This window comes from Rhipicephalus microplus, chromosome 6 (assembly GCF_043290135.1).
Source record: "Rhipicephalus microplus isolate Deutch F79 chromosome 6, USDA_Rmic, whole genome shotgun sequence".
Classification (NCBI taxonomy): domain Eukaryota; kingdom Metazoa; phylum Arthropoda; class Arachnida; order Ixodida; family Ixodidae; genus Rhipicephalus; species Rhipicephalus microplus.
In genome coordinates this window covers 197,537,500-197,560,937 of record NC_134705.1, presented here as the reverse complement: position 1 = coordinate 197,560,937, position 23,438 = coordinate 197,537,500, and the positions used below count along the sequence as shown (strand labels likewise).

General features: G+C 48.1%; 1 protein-coding gene and 1 long non-coding RNA gene across 2 annotated transcripts in view; one reads left to right on the top strand and one right to left on the bottom strand.

Moving 5' to 3' along the window:
- The window catches only part of LOC119168211 (uncharacterized), a 500,388-nt gene extending 478,407 nt beyond the window's left edge, over window positions 1-21,981 (bottom strand). The window contains exons 1-3 of the mRNA XM_075867474.1: window positions 21,828-21,981; window positions 20,324-20,432; window positions 18,943-19,026 (exon numbers count right to left, since the gene is read on the bottom strand). Of these exons, the coding sequence (XP_075723589.1) occupies window positions 18,943-18,987 (45 nt within the window). The 5' untranslated portion in view covers window positions 18,988-19,026; window positions 20,324-20,432; window positions 21,828-21,981. The remainder of the gene's footprint in view (window positions 1-18,942; window positions 19,027-20,323; window positions 20,433-21,827) is intronic.
- On the top strand, window positions 2,239-20,104 carry LOC142765786 (uncharacterized). The gene is made up of 3 exons (XR_012884398.1): window positions 2,239-2,383; window positions 2,707-2,767; window positions 19,987-20,104. It is a non-coding gene; the product is annotated as an uncharacterized LOC142765786 (long non-coding RNA).
- Window positions 21,982-23,438: the final 1,457 nt, after the last annotated feature.

The following is a 23,438-nucleotide window of genomic DNA, read 5'->3' as shown; positions in this document are numbered from 1 at the left end:
AAGAAAGAAAGAAAGAAAGAAAGAAAGAAAGAAAGAAAGAAAGAAAGAAAGAGGCGAGACGGAAGCGGAGGGTCGGATGCTGGTGGTGGTCTCGGACCCCAAACATGCGTGTGACCCTCCTCTCCTTTCCGAATGACCCCTCGCCCCAGTATCGCACCCCTCTAGAGTGCCTCGATGCACCCCTACCTCCCGCAGCGCCACCGCTCGTCGAGCACTTCACGGTGATTGGCCGTCTCTCTCACACGTAGTCTGTGAAAACGTGCGACAGATGAAAGAGAGATGGGGAAAAAAAGTATTTAAAAAAATGGAGCAAGTACGTCGACACGCGCTTTTCTTCGGCGTGGTGGATGCACACAGACATACACTTGTATGCTTGCGCGAGGAGCGGGAACCGCATCGCCGCCTAGAGGAGGGTGTTGGCGTAGATCTCTATAGTTCGCATGCACGCGGTGGGCACGAGGAAAAGCATGCGAAACTGGCGAGAGGGCTGGCGTGCAGGGGAGTAGGTTGCGCCGTAACGGGATGGGGGCTCAACGCTTGTACCCCGAGGGTAAGTTGAGGCGCAACAAAAAAGGAAAAATTTTGTCCCTGCCGTACTATGACAGTGGGGATTCAAGGGCCCACCTGAACTAAACGTCCGTAGAAAGCGAAGGTCGGTGGGTGTTGACGGGAAAGAGCCAAACAGCAGATTGTGAGGGGAGGAAGTGGAAAGGTTGAAAAAAAAGCAAGGACCCGATGGCACTATGGGAAACTTCCGGTGTCTTCAATCTCAGATAGATGCCCCCCCATAAAGCGCAGGTCTCCGTGCGAGCCTGACGGATCTCGACTCTCAAGGATCTCGCATCAGAGGTGATGATGCTTGTGAGAAAAATACGTCGTGAAAGTTGCTGGAGGTTGCAAAGCGGAATTGATGAATTGGTTAAACTCAGGATGAGAAGGTGCGTGCCATCTGCGCTGCTAATAAACAAATTAAGAGAGAGAGATGCAAAAGAAAGGCAGGGTGATTAGCCAAGTTATTTCTGGTTTGCTATTGAGGAACTGTAGGGGTCTGTAGAGGAGCTGATCTCAAAGTTCTCCCAGTTGTTACTTCTCTAAGCGAGCGTGGTGAGCGTGGCTGACAAGTGTGTGTGTGTGCCTATTAATTGTTCTCTCTTCATTCCTTGCAATAAGCAAATGAAATTTTGTTACTAGGGAACGTGTCATATGAGCGATGGCTGAGAGGCGCAACGAAAGCAGACCTCCCCCTACCCCACCGCGATGCAACATGGATTCATTCTAAAGAGGAGCCCAAGATAGAAGTCAAGAGACCCCAAACGCCGACTAACAACCGAAGATGCGCTCAACAAAAACGTTGGCACAACGTAGCCGCGCATGTGCACGCAATAGATAATCCTACGAATCTGATACGCGCGGGTGTCTACGCGAGAGATAACTGTTAAGACATTTGATTTCCTTTTTTTATGCAAGTTAATCGACGGTTGGCCCACGCATGTGGTACGGCTATTATTGATATGCAATGACTCAATCATCAGACGCTTTTCTTCATTCCTAAGCCGGTAGAAAACTGCATTCATGAAACTTTGGCACGTGCCCAAACTCCCGACAATGTAAGGTTAGATCAGAAGGTGAGCCTTCGGTTGCCGATCTCTTATGTTCCAATTATCTGACAAGATGTAGCGGCCCGTCTGTCCTACGCAGAAGCAGCCGCAGCCGGAGACTTTTTACACCACACTTGTACGACAATCAGGGAACCGATTGGGTCCGCTCTTTGCTATTTTAAGCATGGGTTGTCCGTACTGTTTTATGAAGCAATTCTTCGAGTCAGTCCTGTTCAAAAATATTCGTGTCAACGATGTATGCGCAATCACTCGGGGACAAAAAAGGAACAAGGATGAGCGCAATTCTCGTGTCCCTATTTTGTGACCGACTGCGCGTTGCCACTTACATTTACCTGCACCTACCACCTGTCACCACATTGATGAACATCCCACACTCGTGGCACTGAATCAGAAATGCGTAGTCACGCGTTAAAAGAAACAGTCCGTTCTCGTTCCTGACAAGAGTACAGCGTACCTGTCAAAGCGGCACGATTCCCAATACGGAAACGCTGCTGTGATGACAGTCCACACATTGTCGGTTCAGTCGCGCCAGTGACTCCCAGATACGCCCAATGTCAACTCGTGGGCTACACGCAGGTACTTGTTTTCTTCGCATCGCTGAACTTCCGACCAGGTAACACAGACAACAAAGCACGTTCGACTTCACTACGTGTTTGGCTGCGTCGGATCAGTGCACATGCAGACGATGCGTGAAAAGGCAGTCTACCGGATTTTCGTCGGCTGGATTCCCAAGCTTGAGTCTTCTAGGTCGGCCTCAAAAGAAGGTAAGGCGTTATTGTGCAGTTGCGCTGCGTGAAATAGACGCAGGACTAAGGACAAAGAGAATAGGACAAGGATGTGTGCTACTTGTCCATACTACATCCTTCCTTTCACTCAGCACAGCTGCTCTAGAATATCATCAGACGCAACCACACTTGTATCGAGCAGCGGAGCACATGAACGTGGGAGGAAGTTGCTGTTGTCTTCAGCTGGTACCTGACATTAGCTATAATCTTACCTTCATGCTTGAACTATAGCACAGGGGCCTAGCATGTGGTATCACCGTGTTAGGTATCATTACGGCGTTGGTCTTTACGTATTTCTGCAGAAAACGGCAGCTGAAGCAGCCGGCCAGACGTGTGGTTCTGACTGAAGCAACCAGTCCTCAGGTAAGGCTTTGTTGGAGGACGTAATAATACGAACACAGATAACAAAACAACACCGACTGCCGAGTGAAAGTAAATCATCTGTTGAGGTCTGACGTATACCGATAAGTAATGAAAGTGCATGCGTACGCTGCAACATTTGATTAACTTACGTAAAGATATGAAATGTTCGAACATTTATCTTTTGTCTAGACAAATCTTGCCTGGACGATGTTCACGATACATAGTATTACGTCACAGCGATTACTAAGCACCACCTCCTCGATTAATCCTTGTCAAGTGGCATAATGCTATGTTGAGGCCAGAACCGTATATCTTATGAAATACCCAGTAGTATACCTTCCGGTGTTTCCACCTTTCGAGAAAACCAAGAACATGCCCCAATAAAAAGAAAATCTGACGACGCAGATACGGCACTGCAGACGACTCGCAGAAGTTTGCTTTCTGGGTCATGGACGTGAGTGCCTTTGTACACGCAGACATCGTCCACGAGGAACGCCCCTGAAGATCCAAGAGACTGGCGGACGACAAAAAAAATAAGTGTCGTCACCACGATGATTCCAGCCCAGAATCTTTGTTCCTTGAATTGAATGACGCTATCGTGACAGACAGAAGATGACAATTGGGTCGTGGCGGGCGTGGGTCCCGTCGTTTGACATCTTAATTCTTTCCAAGGCTTGCCGCGGTCACTCAACCCAAGGAGCCAGCCCCAGCGGGCTCGAAACTCCATAAGACGAGTGCATATAGAAATAAGCATCTCAATGCCAGACCCTATAATAAAAGGCAAGGGGCAGGCTTTCCCATTGCCAAAGGCTTTACAGGTTCCGAGAAAGCTGTAGATGACTCAATGAATAGATGGATATAGCACAACGATAGTTATAGCGCGTGAACAAAACGACAACACAGAGACAAGAAGGACACGAAGGACACGAGCGCTCGTGTCCTTCGTGTCCTTCTTGTCTCGGTGTCGTCGTTTTGTTCACGCGCTATAACTACCGTCATTCCATACCAACTAGCCCAAGCTGCCACACTTCTAGGATATAGCACAACTTTAGAACAAGAAAATGAAACACTGACACGAAGTGCGAGCGCATGACGTGTACTTCAACGCTTCGCTGTCTTGTTTTAAAACTGCGCTATATATTAAGCATGAACCAAACAGCCCTGCAGCCCATTTGGTTATGTTAATGGCTGTTTGTGATGTACGCTAAGCGTGACCGCTTTCTGACATCAAGTAATTGAGGAGATCCACCCGGTGCAACGAACATTGCTCTCAAACAGCAATCTACGAAGTTTTGTCGTATTACTACAGCACAGCACCACGTGAGCCACGGCACGTGTCACTATCTGTCACCGCACGTGTCACCGGCGTGTCACCGGCACGCACGCACACACACACACACACACACACACACACACACACGCACACACGCACACACGCACACACACACTCAAGCTGACACTGCGCGGAACGGACAACCGATGGCAAACGATGACGCTTCTACTACGAGCAAAGCGTTTCTAAAGCGAAGCTCATCCTCTAGCCTATGAGATCGCAAGCGAAAGACCGCTACAGAGTTTTCAACAGGGCACTTGTATTGGGTGTTTCAACGCCAAGTATACTTCTTCATTGTGCGTGCTTTACAGAAAAGCTGCAAGAAAGCAAAACAGGGCAGCTATCTTAGGAAAGTTTGATGATTCTGACATTGCTGAACAAACGCTACCTTTCTTTAAATTTATTTATTTATTTATTTATTTATTTATTAATACTGCAACCTTAACATAGTGTTTTGGCAGGGTGGATATACATTTGATAAATTTACAAATTGTCAAACAAATATATATAAAACAAATAAGGCACTTACACACTTTCAGAACGAAAAAAAAAAGAACAGGGGTTTTTAATAAACCGGCATAAGAACATATAGAGAAATGAGCGCTACATTCATGATGATCACAAGTGGAGAATGGTTACAGTGATTGAAATAAACAACAGGAGCACATGTCATAGAAATCATACACTCGCTGCTAAAGCTGCGCAGCAGAAAGGTTCAAGGATGACCGGGAAACAACTTCGTCACTAAGGTTATTCCATTCGGTAATTGTCCTAGGGAAGAACGAATACATGAATGTGTTATTACGGGTGGAAAATGGGGTTATTGTAAAGGCATGCCTCTGCCTTGTGGTATATCCTGTGGACAAATGAAGTATATGTGATAAGTCTAACTTAAAATAACCTTTAACTAACTGAAAGAAAAATTTCGATCGCAATACTTTATTTATTTGTGTAGCTGTTGGGAGGTTGCTTTTGCTAATAAACATGTTATTGAAGTACGACCAAAACAGTTATAAATAAACCTAACAGCTCTGTTTTGAATTTTTTCCGTTTCGCTGACATTTTTTCTGGTGTAAGGGTACCAAATTATGGATGCATAATCTAAAGTAGGTTGAACAATTGCATTAAATGCAACAAGGCGAACGGCGGGAGTGGAGTGCTTAAGAGCTCGTCTAAGATAAAATAATTTGTAATTGCACTAGCTTATTACAGTGTTAATATGTCTCGTCCAGTTAATAAATGTTTTAATAACTTCAAGATTGAAGGTATTTCACTGAACTTACTATTAGAAAAGTTAATAATTCTGTTAATTACTTTGCTTGGCAGACTGGAACATACATCTTAACATGCCGAGTACTCAACACGCGTAGCGCATGTGTTTTTCATCCTTTATGCTCGGCACAAGTTAGCTGAAACACCCCGTATATAATCGGCAGGCCCCGAGTCGTATCGCGTTACACTCTGACAGCCCCACGGCACCACGCTGCATAGTAGCGAGTGAGAAGGTTGCGGCGTGACTGCGATCAAAGCCTGTATAGGGCAACCAACCCAACGCTGGGAACGAAGTCAAGGGCTCTTCTTCCCCGCTCGTCTAAACAAAGGGCTGCCCTCGACATTCACCCACGGTCCTCGGGTTTCACGCCCACAACCATTCACCCCCCCCCCCTCCTCATCCCGTGTTCAGGCGGCACTTGTTGATATCGATGAGAATTCTTTCACGGCTGAGTCATCCGGTGCTTTGTGGTTTAAGGGGCCATGGTAGCCGATTTTCGATCAAAATCTGTGTTACATGGGTTATTCCTTGAGGATTCACAAATAAGCTGGCGAAATTTTAGGAAGGTTGGCCGAGCAGTTCGTTTATAATTGAATATATTTGCATACAAGCGACTGACCTGAGAGTCTGGCAACACTGGCACTCTCGCGAGCCGCGACGTAAACTGGTGGGTGTTCTGTGACGTAACAAGCAGATGGCTGTGCGAGCGCCTTCGTTCCGGTGAACAAAATTTTTCGGCGGTTAGCAGCGCGTAAAATCGAGATATTTGAGCTTTATCCTGCTTGGCACTGAACGATTTTCAGCGTATGAAACTGTGGCATAAGGCAACACAACCACTTGTTGCTGCACGTTACGTCACAGACGCCATGGCAAAATGCATGGCGGTCACCGGTGGTGGGCCGGAGTCACCGCCGGTGACTTCTAAGGGCTGTTCTGCACTAAAATATTCGTTTACAGTCCATGCTTTATATCTGTACAACCATAATAGACCTTCTACTACTGGTTTTCGCTGAAAATCGCAAATTTTTAGGTGACCGTGCCATGGCCCCTTTAAAAATCTGAGAGGGCGGCTTGCGAAGAATACCGCGCTGTAAGAGTTGCCCAAGCTTGGGCAAGTCGGTATGGATCCACTGAGAAGTGTTAACGGCTTATACAAGAACAGGAAATGGAACACGACTAACTTGAGGTAACAGGGCACCCAATCATAGAAGCGCAAGTGACATACATGCTTGATATGCGCGCTGATATCTGTACTGTAACGGGGTTTATATGCAGAGCAGAACGCAGAAAGCGAAGCGGTCAGCAGCGTCCGGCCAAGCGCAACAAGCATGAGCTTATGCTGATGGCGATGCCCCTGAGGCACCGCGAAATGCCGCTGAAGCTCCTCTTCTTTACTACAATCGCCCTCCGCACAAAAAGACGCCATCCTGGCGGATTAGGGAGAAGAAACGACTAATGGGTCATAATATGGCTTGAGACGAGAGACGTGGACAGTGTCGTGGCCGCGGTAGCGTAGGTCTGTGGATGGGATGATGGGCTCCACGATATAGTTGACGAGTGACGTTTGCTCTACAACACGGTATGGCCCGATGTATTTGGGAAGAAGTTTTGCGGAGCGGCCAGGTGCGGTAGCAGGTGCCCGAAGCCATACCAATGACCCAGGTGGAAAGTTTGGAGCCAAACGGTCCCCAGTCTGGCAGGATTGCTGCTGCCACTGGTCCTCGGTAGAAAAAGAGCGGGCATGCTGGCGGCATTCTTCAGCATGTCGGGCAGCTTCGGTCAGAGTTGTACTTTCGGGTTCACAAGGTTTATATGGAAGAATAGTGTCTACTGTATTTGAAGGTTCTCGTCCGTACAGAAGAAAGTATGGCGAAAACCCAGTAGTAGCTTGTACGGCAGTATTATACGCGTAGGTGACGAACGGAAGAACTTGGTCCCAATTTGAATGATCAGAGGCGACGTACATCGACAGCATATTGCCAAGAGTACGGTTGAAGCGCTCCGTCATGCCATTCGTTTGAGGGTGGTACGCTGTACTTGTGCGGTGCACGATTCGGCATTCGTTGAGTAATGCCTTCAAGGCGTCAGAAAGGAAGGCACGGCCTCTGTCACTTAAGAACTCGCGAGGGGCACCATGACGCAGAATGAAACGTTGCAACAGAAACGTTCCAATGTCACGGGCTATGGCAGTCGGCAGCGCGGCTGTTTCGGCATAGCGTGTCAGATGGTCTATCGCAACAATAATCCAGCGATTACCAGCTAGAGTTGATGGTAGTGGTCCGTAAATGTCAATGCCGACGCGATCGAAAGGTCGACTAGGACAAGGAAGAGGTTGTGACGGGTAGACTTGCCCGGGAGGTAACTTTTGTCGTTGGCACTGAGCACACGAGCGAATGAATTTTCGCACGTAGTTATACATGCCACGCCAATAAAATCTGAATCGAAGCCTAGCGTATGTCTTGAAGAGGCCTGCGTGGGCGCACTGTGGGTCCGCGTGAAAAGCTTCGCAGATAGCAGCTCGAAGATGGCGGGGTATCACAAGGAGACACTTGCGACCGTCAGAAAGGTAGTTGCGTCGATAAAGAAGATCATCCCTTAGGCAAAAGTTGCTAGCCTGACGGCGGAGAGCGCGAGACGGCGAAGGAGTGAGAGGATCAGAAAGAATGCTTATGAGGCCACTGATCCAGGGATCCTTTCGTTGTTCCACCGTCATGTAGCGCAAGGCGGATGACGCAAGTGCAGGCTCGAGGGAAGAGAGGCAAACACCTTCATCCGATATGGGTGAGTGAGAAAGGGCGTCGGCGTCCGTGTGCTTACGACCAGATCTGTAAATAACGCGGATGTCGTATTCCTGAAGTTTGAGTGCCCAGCGAGCAAGTCGTCCGGAAGGGTCTTTAAGTGTGGATAGCCAACAAAGGGCGTGGTGGTCAGTGACGACGTCGAATGCGTGACCATACAGGTAGGGGCGAAATTTTCCAAGGGCCCAAATAAAAGCTAAACACTCTTTCTCGGTCACGGAGTAGTTAGCCTCGGCTTTCGTCAAAGTTCGGCTTGCGTAGGCGACGACATATTCATCAAACCCTGCCTTCCGTTGCGCGAGCACAGCGCCAAGTCCAACACCGCTGGCATCAGTATGAACCTCCGTGGGAGCGGCAGGATCGTAGTGGCGGAGGATGGGTGGTGAAGTCAGCAGGTGGCGTAATTTGGTGAATGCATCGTCACATGCTGGTGACCATGAGGAAAGGTCCTTGTCGCCGCTAAGAAGGTCCGTAAGGGGCGCACATACGGAAGCAAAATTTCTAATAAAGCGTCGGAAGTATGACGACAAGCCGACAAAACTTCTAAGTTCCTTCAAGTTCTTTGGCTTCGGAAAATCGGCGACTGCTCAAGCTTGGCGGGGTCGGGAAGTATGCCGTCCCGCGATACGACGTGGCCAAGAATGGTGAGCTGCCGGGCACCAAAACGACACTTCTTGAGGTTGAGTTGAAGGCCGGCGTCAGTGAGACGTGTGAGGACGTGCTCAAGACAATTTAAATGGGTGTCGAAATCGGTGGAAAAGACAACTACGTCATCGAGGTAGCATAAACATCTGTTCCACTTGAGGCCTCGTAAAATAGTGTCCATCATTCTTTCAAAAGTGGCTGGAGCGTTACAAAGGCCGAAAGGCATAACGGTAAATTCGTATAATCCATCAGGTGTGACAAATGCTGTTTTCAGTCGGTCAGATGCTTCCATAGGAACTTGCCGGTATCCAGACCGTAAATCTAGCGAAGAGAAGTATTCTGCTCCCTGCAAACAGTCAAGGGCGTCGTCTATTCGCGGTAACGGGTAAACGTCCTTACGGGTGATCTTGTTTAAACGTCGATAGTCCACACAGAACCGAATGGAGCCGTCCTTCTTCTTAACAAGAACGACCGGTGACGCCCAGGGACTGTTAGAAGGCTGTACAATACCCCGCTGGAGCATGTCAGCAACCTGGTCGTCAATAACACGGCGCTCCGACGCTGAGACTCGGTAGGGGCGCTGCCATAGAGGCTTGTGGCTTCCTGTGTCAATCTTGTGAGATATGCTCAATGTGCGACTGAGGCCAGAAGCGTGGCTGTCAAAAGAAGTACGAAACTTTTGCAGCAGGTTCACTAACTGGCTTCGTTCTGAAGAAGACGTTGCGACATCGATGGAGCGGTGGAAAGCGTCAAGGAGTGACTGGTCAACAACAGAGTCAGAAATGAGTGCGCTGAGGTCCGTAGAAAGTAAACTAGATGGAGCGTCAAAAATCTGACGGGCGTCGATCGGATGCACGTGACCGAGACATTCACCATAGAATAAAGGTAAAGGCCCTTCTAGCGTATTGTACACGAGCATCTTCGTGACGCCATGGTGGAGAGTAAGGAGAGCAATGGGCAGTGGAGAACATTTGCGTTTAATGAACAGGGCAGAGGGCGTAAATAAAACATCACCGTCGGAAATAGCGTCACACGACACAGTCACCAGCAGAGAAGAGCGCGGTGGTGCGGTGGTGTCGTCGGAAACAAACAGTTTATAACATGGCAGGGAGGCTTCGACAGCGTCAACATCAGGAAGTGCAGATAGCTCAAGTTCAGCGCGACAGCAGTCAATGATGGCATTATTATTCGCAAGGAAGTCCCAGCCGAGTATCATGTCATGGGAACACGAGGGCAGCACTACGAATTCGACGATATACACAATCCCTTCGATGACGACTCGTGTGGTGCAGGCTGCGAGAGGTGTTACACTTTCTGCGTTAGCCGTTCTAAGAGAGAGGCCGGATAATGGCGTGAGAACTTTGCGGAGTTCGCGGCGCAGGTTGATGGAAAGGACGGATAGAGCGGCTCCGGTGTCGACAAGCGCCATGACGACGATACCATCGACTGACACTTCAATGACGTTAGCTGGACAGGGGCGAGGACTTGTGCATGGCGACGGGGACGCAGTTCGTGCCTCAAGAACTGCGGCCGTTAGTTTTCCTGGTCGGTGGGTCCGGAACGGCGACGCATAGGGGAAAGCGAACGTCGACGTGGAGATGGGGAGCGGTAGGTGGGGCCGTGTGGACGATCAGAAGGAAAGGAAGAGGAAGAAGGGCTTGAAGGCGTTGAAGAAAATTGAGGGTCGAAAGAGGGCATTCGTCGAATGTTCTGAGCAGCCTGGCGACGACGACAATAACGTGCCACGTGGCCAACACCGCCACAAGCAAAACATATGGGACGGTTGTCGTAGGTCCGCCATTGGTCGGAGTAGACTCCTACTTGCGGCTGAGGGGCAGAAAACTGCGGCCGAGGTGGTATCGGCATAGGCGGCGGCGAATAGGTCGGCGGCGAAAAGGGCGGCGGCGAATACATAGGCGCTGGCTGGAACGCAGGCTGTCGAGGTCGAGCAACGGCCTCGGCGTACGTGAGAGGTGCGGTGACTGGGGGTGGTTCACGGGCGGGAGGAAGAACTTGTGCGACCTGGTCTTGAATGAAGTCGCGGAGTGTAGACGTCAATCTGCGTGGTTGATCGGGTATGCAGGACATCAAAGAGAGCTGACGAGCGACCTCAGCGCGGATGAACTCTTGGATCTTAGAGAGAAGAGTGGCATGGTCTTCTCCTATGCCAAGGGTGAAAAGGCTGGACAAAGAGTCGTCGAGCACCGAGGGACGTCGGGTGGAAAGACGTTGCCTGCGCAACTCGTCAAAACTCTGGCATAACTCGGTCAGTTCTAGGACAGTGCGAGGACTCTTAGAAAGCAACATTTGGAAAGCGTCGTCCTCAATGCCTTTCATGATGTGCTTGATCTTAAGCTCTTCGGACATCGACTCATTGACTCGCTTGCAAAGGTCCAGAACGTCCTCAATATAGCTTGTGAAATTCTCACCAAGCTGCTGGGACCGAGTATGTAAGCGTTGTTCGGCACGGCGTTTGCGTACCTCGGGCCGTCCGAAAACTTGTGTGAGGCTAGTTTTGAAGACCGACCATGTAGGGAGTTCCGCTTCGTGGTTTATAAACCACAGCTTGGCCACGTCCGACAGGTAGAAGGAGACGTAGGCCAACTTGGCGGCGTCATCCCATTTGTTGTGAGTACTCACTCGCTCGTACATTGAAATCCAGTGGTCAACGTCCTTGTCTTCTGTGCCTGAAAAAACAGGGGGATCTCGCAGACGCAGAGAACCGGCGCAGAGAACAGTAGGCGGTGCCGGTGGAGGAGTTGTTGCGGCGCTTGCGTCGGTAGGCATAATGGATGGTAAAATTCGATTCCGAAGCTCCAGGGTGATCGAAACCCAGCAGACTCCACCACATGTAACGGGGTTTATTTGCAGAGCAGAACGCAGAAAGCGAAGCTGTCAGCAGCGTCCGGCCAAGCGCAACAAGCACGAGCTTATGCTGATGGCGATGCCCCTGGAGCACCGAGAAATGCCGCTGAAGCTCCTCTTCTTCACTACAGTACTATCACACCCACTATAGCGCTATCGAGTAAATGAGTTGATAACATTGTCAGGCCTTAGGGCTAATGTGATTGTACGGTGATCATAGGTTCGCGAAAAAGGCGGGTGCAATCAGACGTGCTCAAGAAATACACTTCGCGTTTACGAGTCAGTCGAACTGAGACTCACCAAAAGTTTTCTCAGAGGGACTCGCTGAGTCAGACTGAAGCGTATTTCAACGGCACTCAATGAGGCTTAATCTCGCCAAGATATTACTTAGCCGCACTCACCCGACCACAGTCCCTTAGGCCATAGACCATTGTATTGAAGGACTGTGCTCAGACTCCGACTCACGGCTTGATCTGATTCTGAGTCAAAGTGAATCGTCTCATGAGCGAGTTTGCCGACCTCGATGGTGATTCGTCCATACGACATGGCAGGCTTATCAATACCTTGGAGTTATGCTTGCATTTTTGGGGCGAAGCTCCTTAGGGTGCGGGTCGTTCCCTCCTCTCTATTAGTAGTAGTATGTAGCCATTTCTAGTTAGTTTCAAGAATTGCTCACTAGATGGCATTGAGCGTATAAGTCTTTAAAAATAATATCACTAGATGGCGTTAGTTGTTTTCGTATGGTTGACGGTTTCGTATAGTTGACGGACAGACAGACAGACGGACGGATGGATGGACGATTCACGGTTTACCGATAAAACCCTCCAAACCCCACTCATCATCATTCAATCCGTGGATATGGTGTGAATTTTTTTTTTTGCTTTGGTTGTTTTCTTTTCATTTTGTATGTATGCCCTTTTCACGAAAACAAATGTGTTTGAAGTACAGCGCTCTTTGTGTGAAACAGCGTGATGTTTTCGGACGAGAAGTCAGTAAAAATAAGTGCGTAGAGTTGATCAAAAAGCTCAAGTTAAGCAACCCCCAGGTTCTGAGAGTCATACCACGATGCGGTTATGCAATCACAACGAAGCGGGACACTTTCGATGAATTTCTACAACCTGTGTTTATTCAGCGTGCACCTAAGTATGAGCGCACCGGTGTTAATTCCACTTCGCTTCAGTCGAAACGCATGGTGCGGTGGCCGTCAGTCGACCCTGCAACCTCGTGCTCAGCAGCGCGACGCCCGAGCCGCTAAACTACCGTTGTAACGATGAAATAGTGGTGGTCATAGCCGTACGCAGGGCTTCTCTTCAGGGGGTGGCGGGGAGGGGGGAGGCGAAGGTACGTCACAGCCCCCCCCCCCTCCTGCTGTTATGTCAATCTATGGGGCTGTCTTTGCACCTTCCGGGATGGCACTAGCGGGAGGTCCAGGAAGTGCGGGAGCTTCCCTTGAATTTTCGCCTGGCTCCCTATACCCCAAAAGCAAACAGTCAAAAGAATAGATGAATTGTCCGTCCTTGTGCCCCCCCCCCCCCCCGAACGAAATCGTTGTGTGTACCCCCACCCCTGCGCCCCCTCCCCGAGTCGCAGCACCCCCTTCTTATTATGTCAATGTATGGGGCTGGCTTTACACCACTCCCTCTTAGATGATTAGGGGGAGTTGAATTCTCCCCCGCCTATGTTGGTGATCGTGGTGCTAAATACGAGCAACAGGGAAAAGCCATACGATCACATTTGCCTCGGATGGCAGGAACGCGAAAATTGTCTTTATCTCAGTCGATGTATTTATCCCCAAAAAGCTTTCTGCATCCAACGTGGTTTTGCCTTGCCTCCAAGATCGGAGGTGTTCGAAGCTTTCCGCACCTCATCTGACCTCCGGCATCGGCCAACCTTTACCCAACCGACGACGCCATGTGATGACATCTTCGTGACGTCACGAAGTTTGGCAAGTGATGTCGTGAGGAGTTGATAAAGACGCCATCACGTCATCATTTTCTTGGATCACTCACGTTCATGCCTACGGTCGCTCTTCGCGTGAGATAAGGCACGTAAGACTTTCGCCCATGTCACACCACGAGCTCACACGAAACGCGAAATTCATGTTTACTCTGTGCTGAGACTGACACGAAAGTGCGATTAGTTACAGAGAAGGAGCGACGGAGGGATTAAGCGACATTATTAATTGTCTAGTCTGTTGAAATTAGTGATAAAAAGTGACAGCACGTTCACAGAGTGAATGATGATGAGAGGGGCATAGCATCCATCCGTCCATCCGTGCGTCCGGACAGACAGACGGACAAAACCACAGACGCACGGACGGATGGACAGACGAAAGAACGCCCGGATGGACTTACGGACGGACGGATGGATGGAAGCACGGACGGACGAATGGATGGACGCACAGTCGGAAACATGGAAGGAAAAACAGATGGATGCACTGGTGGACGGAAGCACGGACAGAGGGATGGGTGGACGGACAGACAGAAGCACGGATGAACGGATGGACACACAGAAGCACCCTTCGCCTCACTCATCATTCACTCCGTATAGTTATGCTGTGAAAACACTAACGCCATCTATTGAGCAACTCCTAAACTGGAAGTGGCTACATACTACTACTACTATTACTACTACTACTACTACTACTACTACTACTACTAATAATAATAATAATAATAATAATAATAATAATTCATGTAGTCTGATGTACCAAAGCCATGTGTGTATAAGGCATGCCGTAGTGGCGGAATTCATCAAAATGCGGCCGCCATGACCTTCGAGTCAGCAAACGAGCACCATATAACAAAACCACCGAGGCGGGTCCAGGAGAGATGACGTGCATCGTGAAGACGTATGCAGAGCGACGCTTACAGTGTGACGTGAATATTTAGGCTAGGATAAACTGCCGCTTTCACACTATGGGGCATGCCGAGTACGGGTCAAACGAAAGCGTCGCGTATCACGACTTGCATGAGAATGCGCCACGGAAGACAACGCATGGCGTGCGGCACGGTTGCTATAGAGAAAAGAACAAAAGCCTCACCGCGCGGGCAAGCGTGTTGGTGAGTAGGAACGTTGATGCAACAACGTCGCTATACTGAAGACCTGCATGACGACGCACAATGTCTCGTCCTTGTACCATGTCCCTCTGGAGCGTGGCATGCATGCACGTGCCTCTGTAATGACTCAGTCGTCGTTCCGCGCCTGCCGTATCTTGTCGCTTATATGCAGGCTCTATACATTAGGCACCGCTCTCTTAGGAAGAGCTTAGAAGCACTGAGGATCCATAAGCCCATGTCTCCTACCCAGCTGCCTTCCACCAGCCCCCTGCTTGATGAAGAAATACAAAAAGTCTTCAACCCGTTTGTGCATGCTCAGATTTGGGTGCACGTTAAAGAACCCCAGGTGGTCGATATTTCCGGAGCCCTCCACTACGGCGTCTCTCATAATCATATGGTGGTTTTGGGACATTAAACCCCACAAATCAATCAATCAACTCTTTGTACAGGTCAGTCACCAAGGTGAAAGCCTATCGTACACATCGTAGTGCATTATGTTACCTGTCCCCTGCCCCTCACCCCCGTAGTTTTCTGAATCGCACGTGGTGTTGCTACACCTTTGGAATCGGCCAACATGTTCCCATTCACGCGATTTGATGTCATCGTAACGTCCCTAATCCGGCTATCTGTGACGTTCCAACACGACATTAACAGTGACGTAGTTCACGTGGGTTTTTACACCACTTCGTTCACCCGCCGTGCTTGGCTGAAGGGGCTGCTCAACCACCTGAGGCGTTCACTATAATCAGAACTCCGCAGATTTTACTCCTTCAATGAAAACTCGTAGCGTCAAGTAGCACTTACTGCTGGCCGATAGCATAACCCGAGCCAATGGCAGACTTTGCTGCTAAAAACGCGGCCGTACGAGAAGAACACAGCACCCGTTTTGTCCACTTGCTCTTTTCAAGGTCGTGTGTTCGGCCCCTAATATTAGCACTCGAGGAATCGCTCTGGCACTTTTTGTCAGAAAGTTGTCCTTGCGCCGTTACACCCTTCATATCATCATAGTCGTCGTCATCAACAGCAACAAAATAGTGAGGGTGTCACTCGTTTTCACATGCGTATAGGTGTACACATTAAGTATCTTACTAGAACGTGTTGTGGGGCAATATGGTTAACTGAAGAATTATTAGCGATGCAACCCACATAGATGAAGAAACGAAAGGGACAGAATAGGGCGTCATATATATTAAAGATGCAACCTACATATACAAAAAAAATGAGACCCTTTTTTTTTCGCATATGTGGGTTGCGTCCTTAATATTCCTCAAGTGTACAAATTAACCCGATTGCGGAACTGCGAACAATGATGAGTGTCTTAGTGGAAAATGGCACTTTACCAGTACAGTCTTGGCGGCGCGATTCTCCATGTTCATCAATTCAAATGAGAGACTAAATTACGAAAAATAGAGAGGGTGACTAACACCTCCAACGACCTCGTGTGAACAGGTGCTGAGGGTCACTGTGTGTTGAGTGTTGTGACACGCCACACACGATTCTCAAGGTAGCTACTCCCTTTTTTGTCAAGGCGAAAACCTTTAAACGCGTCATTAAACGTGAAAATTGATATTCTGCGTCAACGCCTTTGTGATGCGTCACAAAGGTTCTCAGGTGGGCCAGTCAGTACATGGACACTCAGAACGGCGCAAGAAAACAGAAGGTTGGCCTGCTCAGGCGCTAGTTTCTCAGAGCCAACTAGAGAGAGTGAGAGATAAATGTAATACGGAAAGGCGGAGGCAGAGATGTTAACCGGAAAATAAATATTTGATTTGCTATCCTGCGCTTTGGAAGTGGTAATGGGAAACCCAAAAGTAATGAATGTGTTTCTTAGTTTGGGTTCATTAGATTGCGACATAGATCTTGCGACATGCTGTACTACCGTACCAGGCGAGTAGACAATTTTTTTTCCGGGGGGGGGGGGCATCTCTGATTTCAGGGAAAGCCCCCCCCCCCCTTGAAATGGTTCTTTTTTTTTGCGCTTATGCAATTGTGAAAAAAAAATTAGGGGGAGGGAGCAGGGGACCGGTGTGCCAACCCCTGGCTAAGACCCTGCACCGTACTAATATTCACTGCTTCGTCACTTCTTGACAGTGGATTAATAAAGTTCTTACCATGCCATGCTAGTTTACACGGAGGACACATTGCTGGCTGATGTGTGGTTCTCTGCACCGTTTTCTCTCGCATCTACACTAAAATGTTGATAAGGTACCATGCGAATTTTCTTTCTTTTTTTTTCTGTCGTGGGCATTCAGCCGGATATGCCTCTGATAGCTGCCAGCATAACCACCGCGCCACAAGCTCAACTTATTACACGCTTGAAAAGCATATATGAACTAAAGTGCAAATAGGCCGTTGTGTCTCAGTTTGAATTTTTTAAGCGGGCAATGGACGCGAGAATGCGGAATATACGGCATGCCTTCAAGGATACGCGAGGATTCGCAATGGGTGCATCCGACGAGACCCGGATGTAGTGTCATGGCAACGTGTAATCACGCGCCGCCTTCCGGACGGTTCGTGCGTTAGAACACCTCAGAACAAACGAAGTGCCTTGAGCTGCGTTCTCGCTCCTGAAACAGAGAACAATGTCATTGCTTCTGCTGACGGGACGAGCAGGCACTCTTCCGTACTTCCGTGGCCGAGTGCACCATATTTCGAAGCCGAGTGTGAGGGTCGCGACTCCCAAATTTAGAACGCCTTCCGTATCCCCTTTAATGGGCGGGAAATAAAGCGTTCTAGGAAAGGACGTCGCCTTCGCTATGCTTAAATCTCGATTCGACAGAATTTGAAGGCACATGTGGCCTCCTGGGGTTCTTTAACGTGCACCCAAATGTGAACACGCGGGTCTACAGCATTTTCGCCCCCATCGAAAATGCACCTGCCGCAGCCGGGATTCGACCGTGCGACATGCAGATCAGCAGCCGAGTGAGTACCTTAGCGACTAGACCACCGTAGCGGAGCTCTTAATAAACGTTCGAAAAGTAAGTTACAGAAAAGCCATGAAGGAAATCGCAGCTTTATCTTGAGGGCCAGTTGATGTATACAAGGTTCCCTTGCTAGGCCAGTTAGTTTATATTGATGCTTTAAAAATTCTGGAAAAAGAAAAGCAGACGCAAATGCGAATAGATGAAAAACACTCGCGAAGCATTGTCCCGTGTTCTCGTCTTTGCCTTTAATTTTTTTGGCTCATTGTTTTCTTAACACAGCCGAGCGTGAACGTGACAAGTGTGCACGTGCTGCTGAAAACGTATACGTTAAAGGTTGTCGAAGCCTATATGCGAATTGTGTGTGCATAAGCTTCTCGAAGAGCTTATGTATGGAAGTAAAAGAAGCTATATGGTGATGGAATTTTTTTTCAGTATCTTGAAATATGACATCATCAAATAAGATTCTCCAAATGTATTGGTGGCCACTGTGGCATAAGTACCATGTGTATCACGCGTATCGCTTTGCATTGCTTGACGGTGCAAGCACTTTTTTTTTATTACAGCTGCTGTAAATATGGCTCCCTGCATGCTCAAAACCCACACCTGTCGCACTGTCGTGTTGGTTCTTTGCCCACCTCCTCGATGTGTTAGTGCCCTATGACGGCAGTCACAAGGAAACTAATGCAAACTGTTCATAGGTGTGTAGTGTCTCGTTTTGGACTCCATGGTACCCAATACGGCAAAAGAAAGACCGGTTCAACCGGCAGGCGTTGCAAGCTAAGATACGCAAATGCGAAAATGGTTACTTTACTCAAAATGCTGAAAAACACAAAAAAATGGTAATATCCGTAAGTAAAGCTCGTGTGAACTGTCTCGCATGCGTGCAGGTGGGGGACCTGCTACAGCCAGAATCGCACTTCTCTGAGGCCAGTCGACCGCTTACAACAGCGTTCTTTGCCCGACTATACAGAGACCGCTGCGGTAATGGTACCAAGCGTTAGCACACCGGACGCTGGGCCTTTGTGCTGTAAGTCAAGCATGGACTGAAGCTTGTAGCTAACGCAAGGCATAGCAGCTGTGCACGGCTCAAGCGGAACCGCAGCCATGAGCTCGACTGCTTATTGTGATTCAGACTGACTAATCATATAGAATGGCTGTCGCTATGTGAACCTGCCCAAATCGAGAACACTACGCCGGATGAAATGATTGCTTATTAGGCAACAAGGATGGCTAAGAAGTACTTCGGAACCGAGATAACGAAACGGCATCCGTACTCACCGCGGAAAGGCGACCCTGGACGATTTCTTCGCGGATCTGAGTCATCAGTACCAGGCACGTTTTCTTCAGTTTCCACAGGCGTGCCTAGACATGGGACCGAGATAAAAAAGACCGTATCACATCGCGATACGTCACGGTTTACGACTCGCGCAGCCCCGCGTGCATATCTGCAAAGGCATAAAACGCGTCAAAGTCGGGTGAACAATATCGAGCGCGGCAAGAGATATACTTAAACTGGGTTGCTCATATTTGTCTTCTTCATGCTATCGAAGTAATTTTGTTTATTGCTTCTCGTGGACACTCAATTAAACAAAAACAAATTTAGTCAGCGGGCATTTCTTGTCCTCCCACTATACTCACACACGCTTCATTCTTTTTTCAAACCTTCGTAAAGGTAAGGGCCAGCGTATGGAAATAGTGCGCTATGCAGTAAACCGGCACTGGCCAGGCCTGGATGGATGGATGGATGCTATGAGCGTCCCCTTTATAACGGGGTGGTGACAAGTATGCCACCAGGCTCGAAAAAAAAAACAAAAAAAACTTTTTTCTTTTTTTATGTTGGCCTAATGCCTCTACTTCGATAAATTCTATCTTAATGGAAAAAAAGGTAAATTTTCAGCTTAAGTTCTCTGCCATTTACGGCACACTGTCCATATTTTATTTTTCCAATATTTATTTTTGTCCTTTCTCTCTAATTTTCTGCCACCAATACTCTAACCGTCTCTTACTTATTTCAATCGCGGGTGTGTTCAGCTTTCCATTGTTGTCCCTAAAACCCAAGGCTTCCTGTAGGCTCGTGCCCAAACGTACACCTGGGTGGATATCTCCTTGAAACTTAGACGTGGCGCCGCCTGACGTGCTGGATAAGAAACATTTAGTCACAAAGGGCTGCAACGAAGTGTGCGGGTCATGCTGAACATCACACCACACTATCAAACCGCAAAAGTCGGTGTGTGTCGTTTTTGTAGAAGCTTTGCAGCGCACAACAATAGTTAATGACGTCATGTTGCTGTAAGCTTTTTGTTGTTCTTGTTGTCATTGCAGTGACACCATGCGCCTTGGCGTTGAAGCTAACGCGTCAAGAATGACAAGATGCTACCGACAAAGCCACCAAATTGGTTTGCCTGTCCGAGCCACCTGATACCTATTCGTACAGCCTCACGTTTTAAATAGGTTAAAAGATAGATGCTTTTCGTGAGCGGGAGAAGAGGGGGGGGGGGGACTTCTTTTAGGCTAATAGTAACAAGTCACTATTAAATAAAAGTTTGTTTCTCGAATTATTGAGATGTGGGTGGTCGCTGTGTAAATATATTTCTTTTCAGCATGCCAAACCCTAACTGCACCAAGTACGTTTACGATGCCCATATCAATGTCAACCCACCTGACACGCCTTGCACCATGCATCTCGAACTTGAGCCTCGGCGCCTCGCTGATGACCATCCTCCCAGAAAGCGGACGGTAGAACGCTGGTAGTACACACCTCCGGCAGCCTGCAGAACGGCCCATTTTGATATTTGTGTTGAAGAACACCTTTGGAAGGACATTATGGGACCTTCATACAGTAGACCGGATGGTAAAACATTACGGCATCGCTGTACAATACATGGTAGCATGAAACGTGCAGCTGACCAATTTACCGTATTTACTCGATCGTAACGCTACCACGATTGTAACATTGTGACACGAGGAGTAACTTTTCACTGCACTCAGGAAAAAAAGGGGGTTATTTGCGTATTCGGTTGTAATCTGGGCCGAGGGTCGACTTTACTTAACAGAAAGCTGGAAAAAAAAAGCTTGCATTCCATTTGAGTAAATACGGTAATGAGGTGCAATACACACGCAAAGCAAAAACATTAAAATTAAAACTTCTTTACTTTTGTGGACAATACGCTCTACAGCCACAAGAGCATGCATGAAACAGTTTCCACGATGTTCCACTAGAAAACTGTGGTGTAAAGTATGATCAAACCGGTTGGCGCTTAAAAATAGTTCAGTTCAAGTGACTTTAACAAAAACGTCCTAGCCCCGCCAAGGTGGTCCAGTGGCTAAGGTACTCGGCTGCTGACCCGCAGGTCGCGGGATCAAATACCGGCTGTGGCGGCTGCATTTCCGATGGAGGCGGAAATGTTGTAGGCCCGTGTACTCAGATTTGGGTGCACGTTAAAGAACCCCAGGTGGACGAAATTTTCGGGGCCCTCCACTACAGCGTCTCTCATAATCAAATGGTGGTTTTTGAGACGTTAAACCCCACAAATCAATCATCAACAAAGCGTCCTACATTCGAGAACTCGCGATAATCCTCTAACTCTAAAACGTCAAAAGTATCGCATCCACGACACTGCAGTCGCTAACTTGGGCAAGTTAGACATCAGTTTACTTAAGATGCTATCAGCGAATGTAATCATTTTATTGAAGAGAGTCTACGGGTGCCATATTAGTGATTCATTAAATCTTACAACGAGCCGAGTATATAATTTATACTTTAGGTTTTGCAGCAGGAGTGGTGGATTAAACGACAAGAACTGGTTGTGGCAGTAATCAAGAGCAACGTTTTCGTCCCACGAAAGGAATATTTCACACGCGCATAGATTGTGAAATCAATCACTTCTGATGATAATTTAATAATCTAACTTCAGTTGAAATAAATTCCACTGCTTTATATACGACAACTGTGGCAACATATAATGTGAAGAAATCTTTTTTTTTTTTGTTTGTTTGGTGTGAAAATGGTGCTTTGACCTAATGCAGGTAGCGCATCTCCTGAGCAGTCCAAACGTCTACGCATCTAAGCTTTATTTTTCAGCCGTCACATTAACGAATCAACGAGTTCATCTTAAACGCCACCACAAGTACGGTTGCTATGCGGTCAACCGGCAGCAACTGACCGAGTGGGTCCTCGCCGGATGGATGCGAAGCAGGGTCGCTTCACGGGAGGAGGTCCGTGTGGTGTCGCTCCCCAGGGGCAGATGGCGCTCTCGTCGTACACTGGAGGCCAACGCGGATAATCGGGTCGCGGTGGCGGTATGGGCGTCAGTGAGTGCGCCATCTGGAGCATGGACGAGACATTACGTGAGATGATTAGCACTGTGACCATGGGGGAAGGAAAAAAAAACTTCCTTCCTCCGTGACTGTGACAGACCGGTCGTTGGGCGAGAAAGAGAGAGTTCGCCGTTACCAGCTGAAATGTGTTTCCATTAGGATTCTGGCCAGAGCTGCCAGACGCTATCTAACTAACAAGCAAATAATCATCACAAAAGAAGCTCAACAAGTGCGAAGCGATTTTCATGAAGCCCGAAAGAAGCGCTAGTCTAATGGCTTTTCCATCCTGGAAGGCATTTCTCTTAATTATAAGAAAAACTGTAGCTCAGACACGAAGGGGAGTGAGAAAGATCAATTCAATTATCTTGTACATCGAAAATATGCGCAACTATGAACGAAAGCCCATATTTACTTTTTAACATTGCTCAATTTAGTTGAATGCACGTTTTTCAGCACATTATTAACGTTGCTTGTCGATTCCTCCAACGTATGTTTGACTTCAAAACTCAGCTACTGATGGTCATCGGCAAACGCGATATTTTTGAACGTGGTGATCACTAAATTAATTATATTTGCAGGGACAATGAACGTAAGCTCAAAAACGTGACAGACGACCGGAAAATTCCACAAGCGACTCGGTGAAAAAAAGAAGCCCGAGTCCGTCTCTTATAAGCGGAACTGGATACTCCAGTTCAGGCCCAATGGTTCGCAGACTCCGCGCGGACTGAACGTGCTTTGAGTGGTTCTTCCGTAAATGAAGCCATCACGCGGCATAAGAGAATGAATACATGACATGAGACAAACCTACTTAACCAGTCTTGAAAAGATGTGTACAACCACTAGCAACAGTTTACGGGACATTGGCTCAATAGGAAATGTGATTTTCTTCTCTGTCATTGTACGCTGCTTCTCACCTACAGCTGGTCACTGTACAGGTTTGTAATGCCAATTACACGCTGTAACACCTACCCGAAGTCATGCTCTCAGAAAAAGTGATAATACTGTTTACTTATGCCGTTGGGTGTGCATAATAGGCGGGCATGGCATAGATTCTCGTCACTGCGGTCTCCCGTCCTTGCGAAGGTTGACCGGACGACATAGCTGTTGCGCACAACATATTGACATACGAAGAGCGCACATAATCGACGTGACAATATTCATAATTAAGAAATTGAACACGTGAAAAACGTTCGAAAGCAACAAAGGAGCAACATGGAATCAAAAGAAAAAAAAAAATGAACCGAACCATTACTGCTTCGCGAACACCGTTGAAACAGCGAAGCAGGTGTGGTTCCCTTGATATGTTTATTCCCCTTTCCCCAGCACAGGGTAGCCAGCCGGTCTAAGAACTGGCTAACCTCTCTGTCCTTCCGCTTAAACTTTCCTCCTCCTCCTCCTCCTCCTCCTCCTCCTCCTCCTCCTCCTCCTTCTCCGCCTTATGCTTTGCAAGTCTTTCG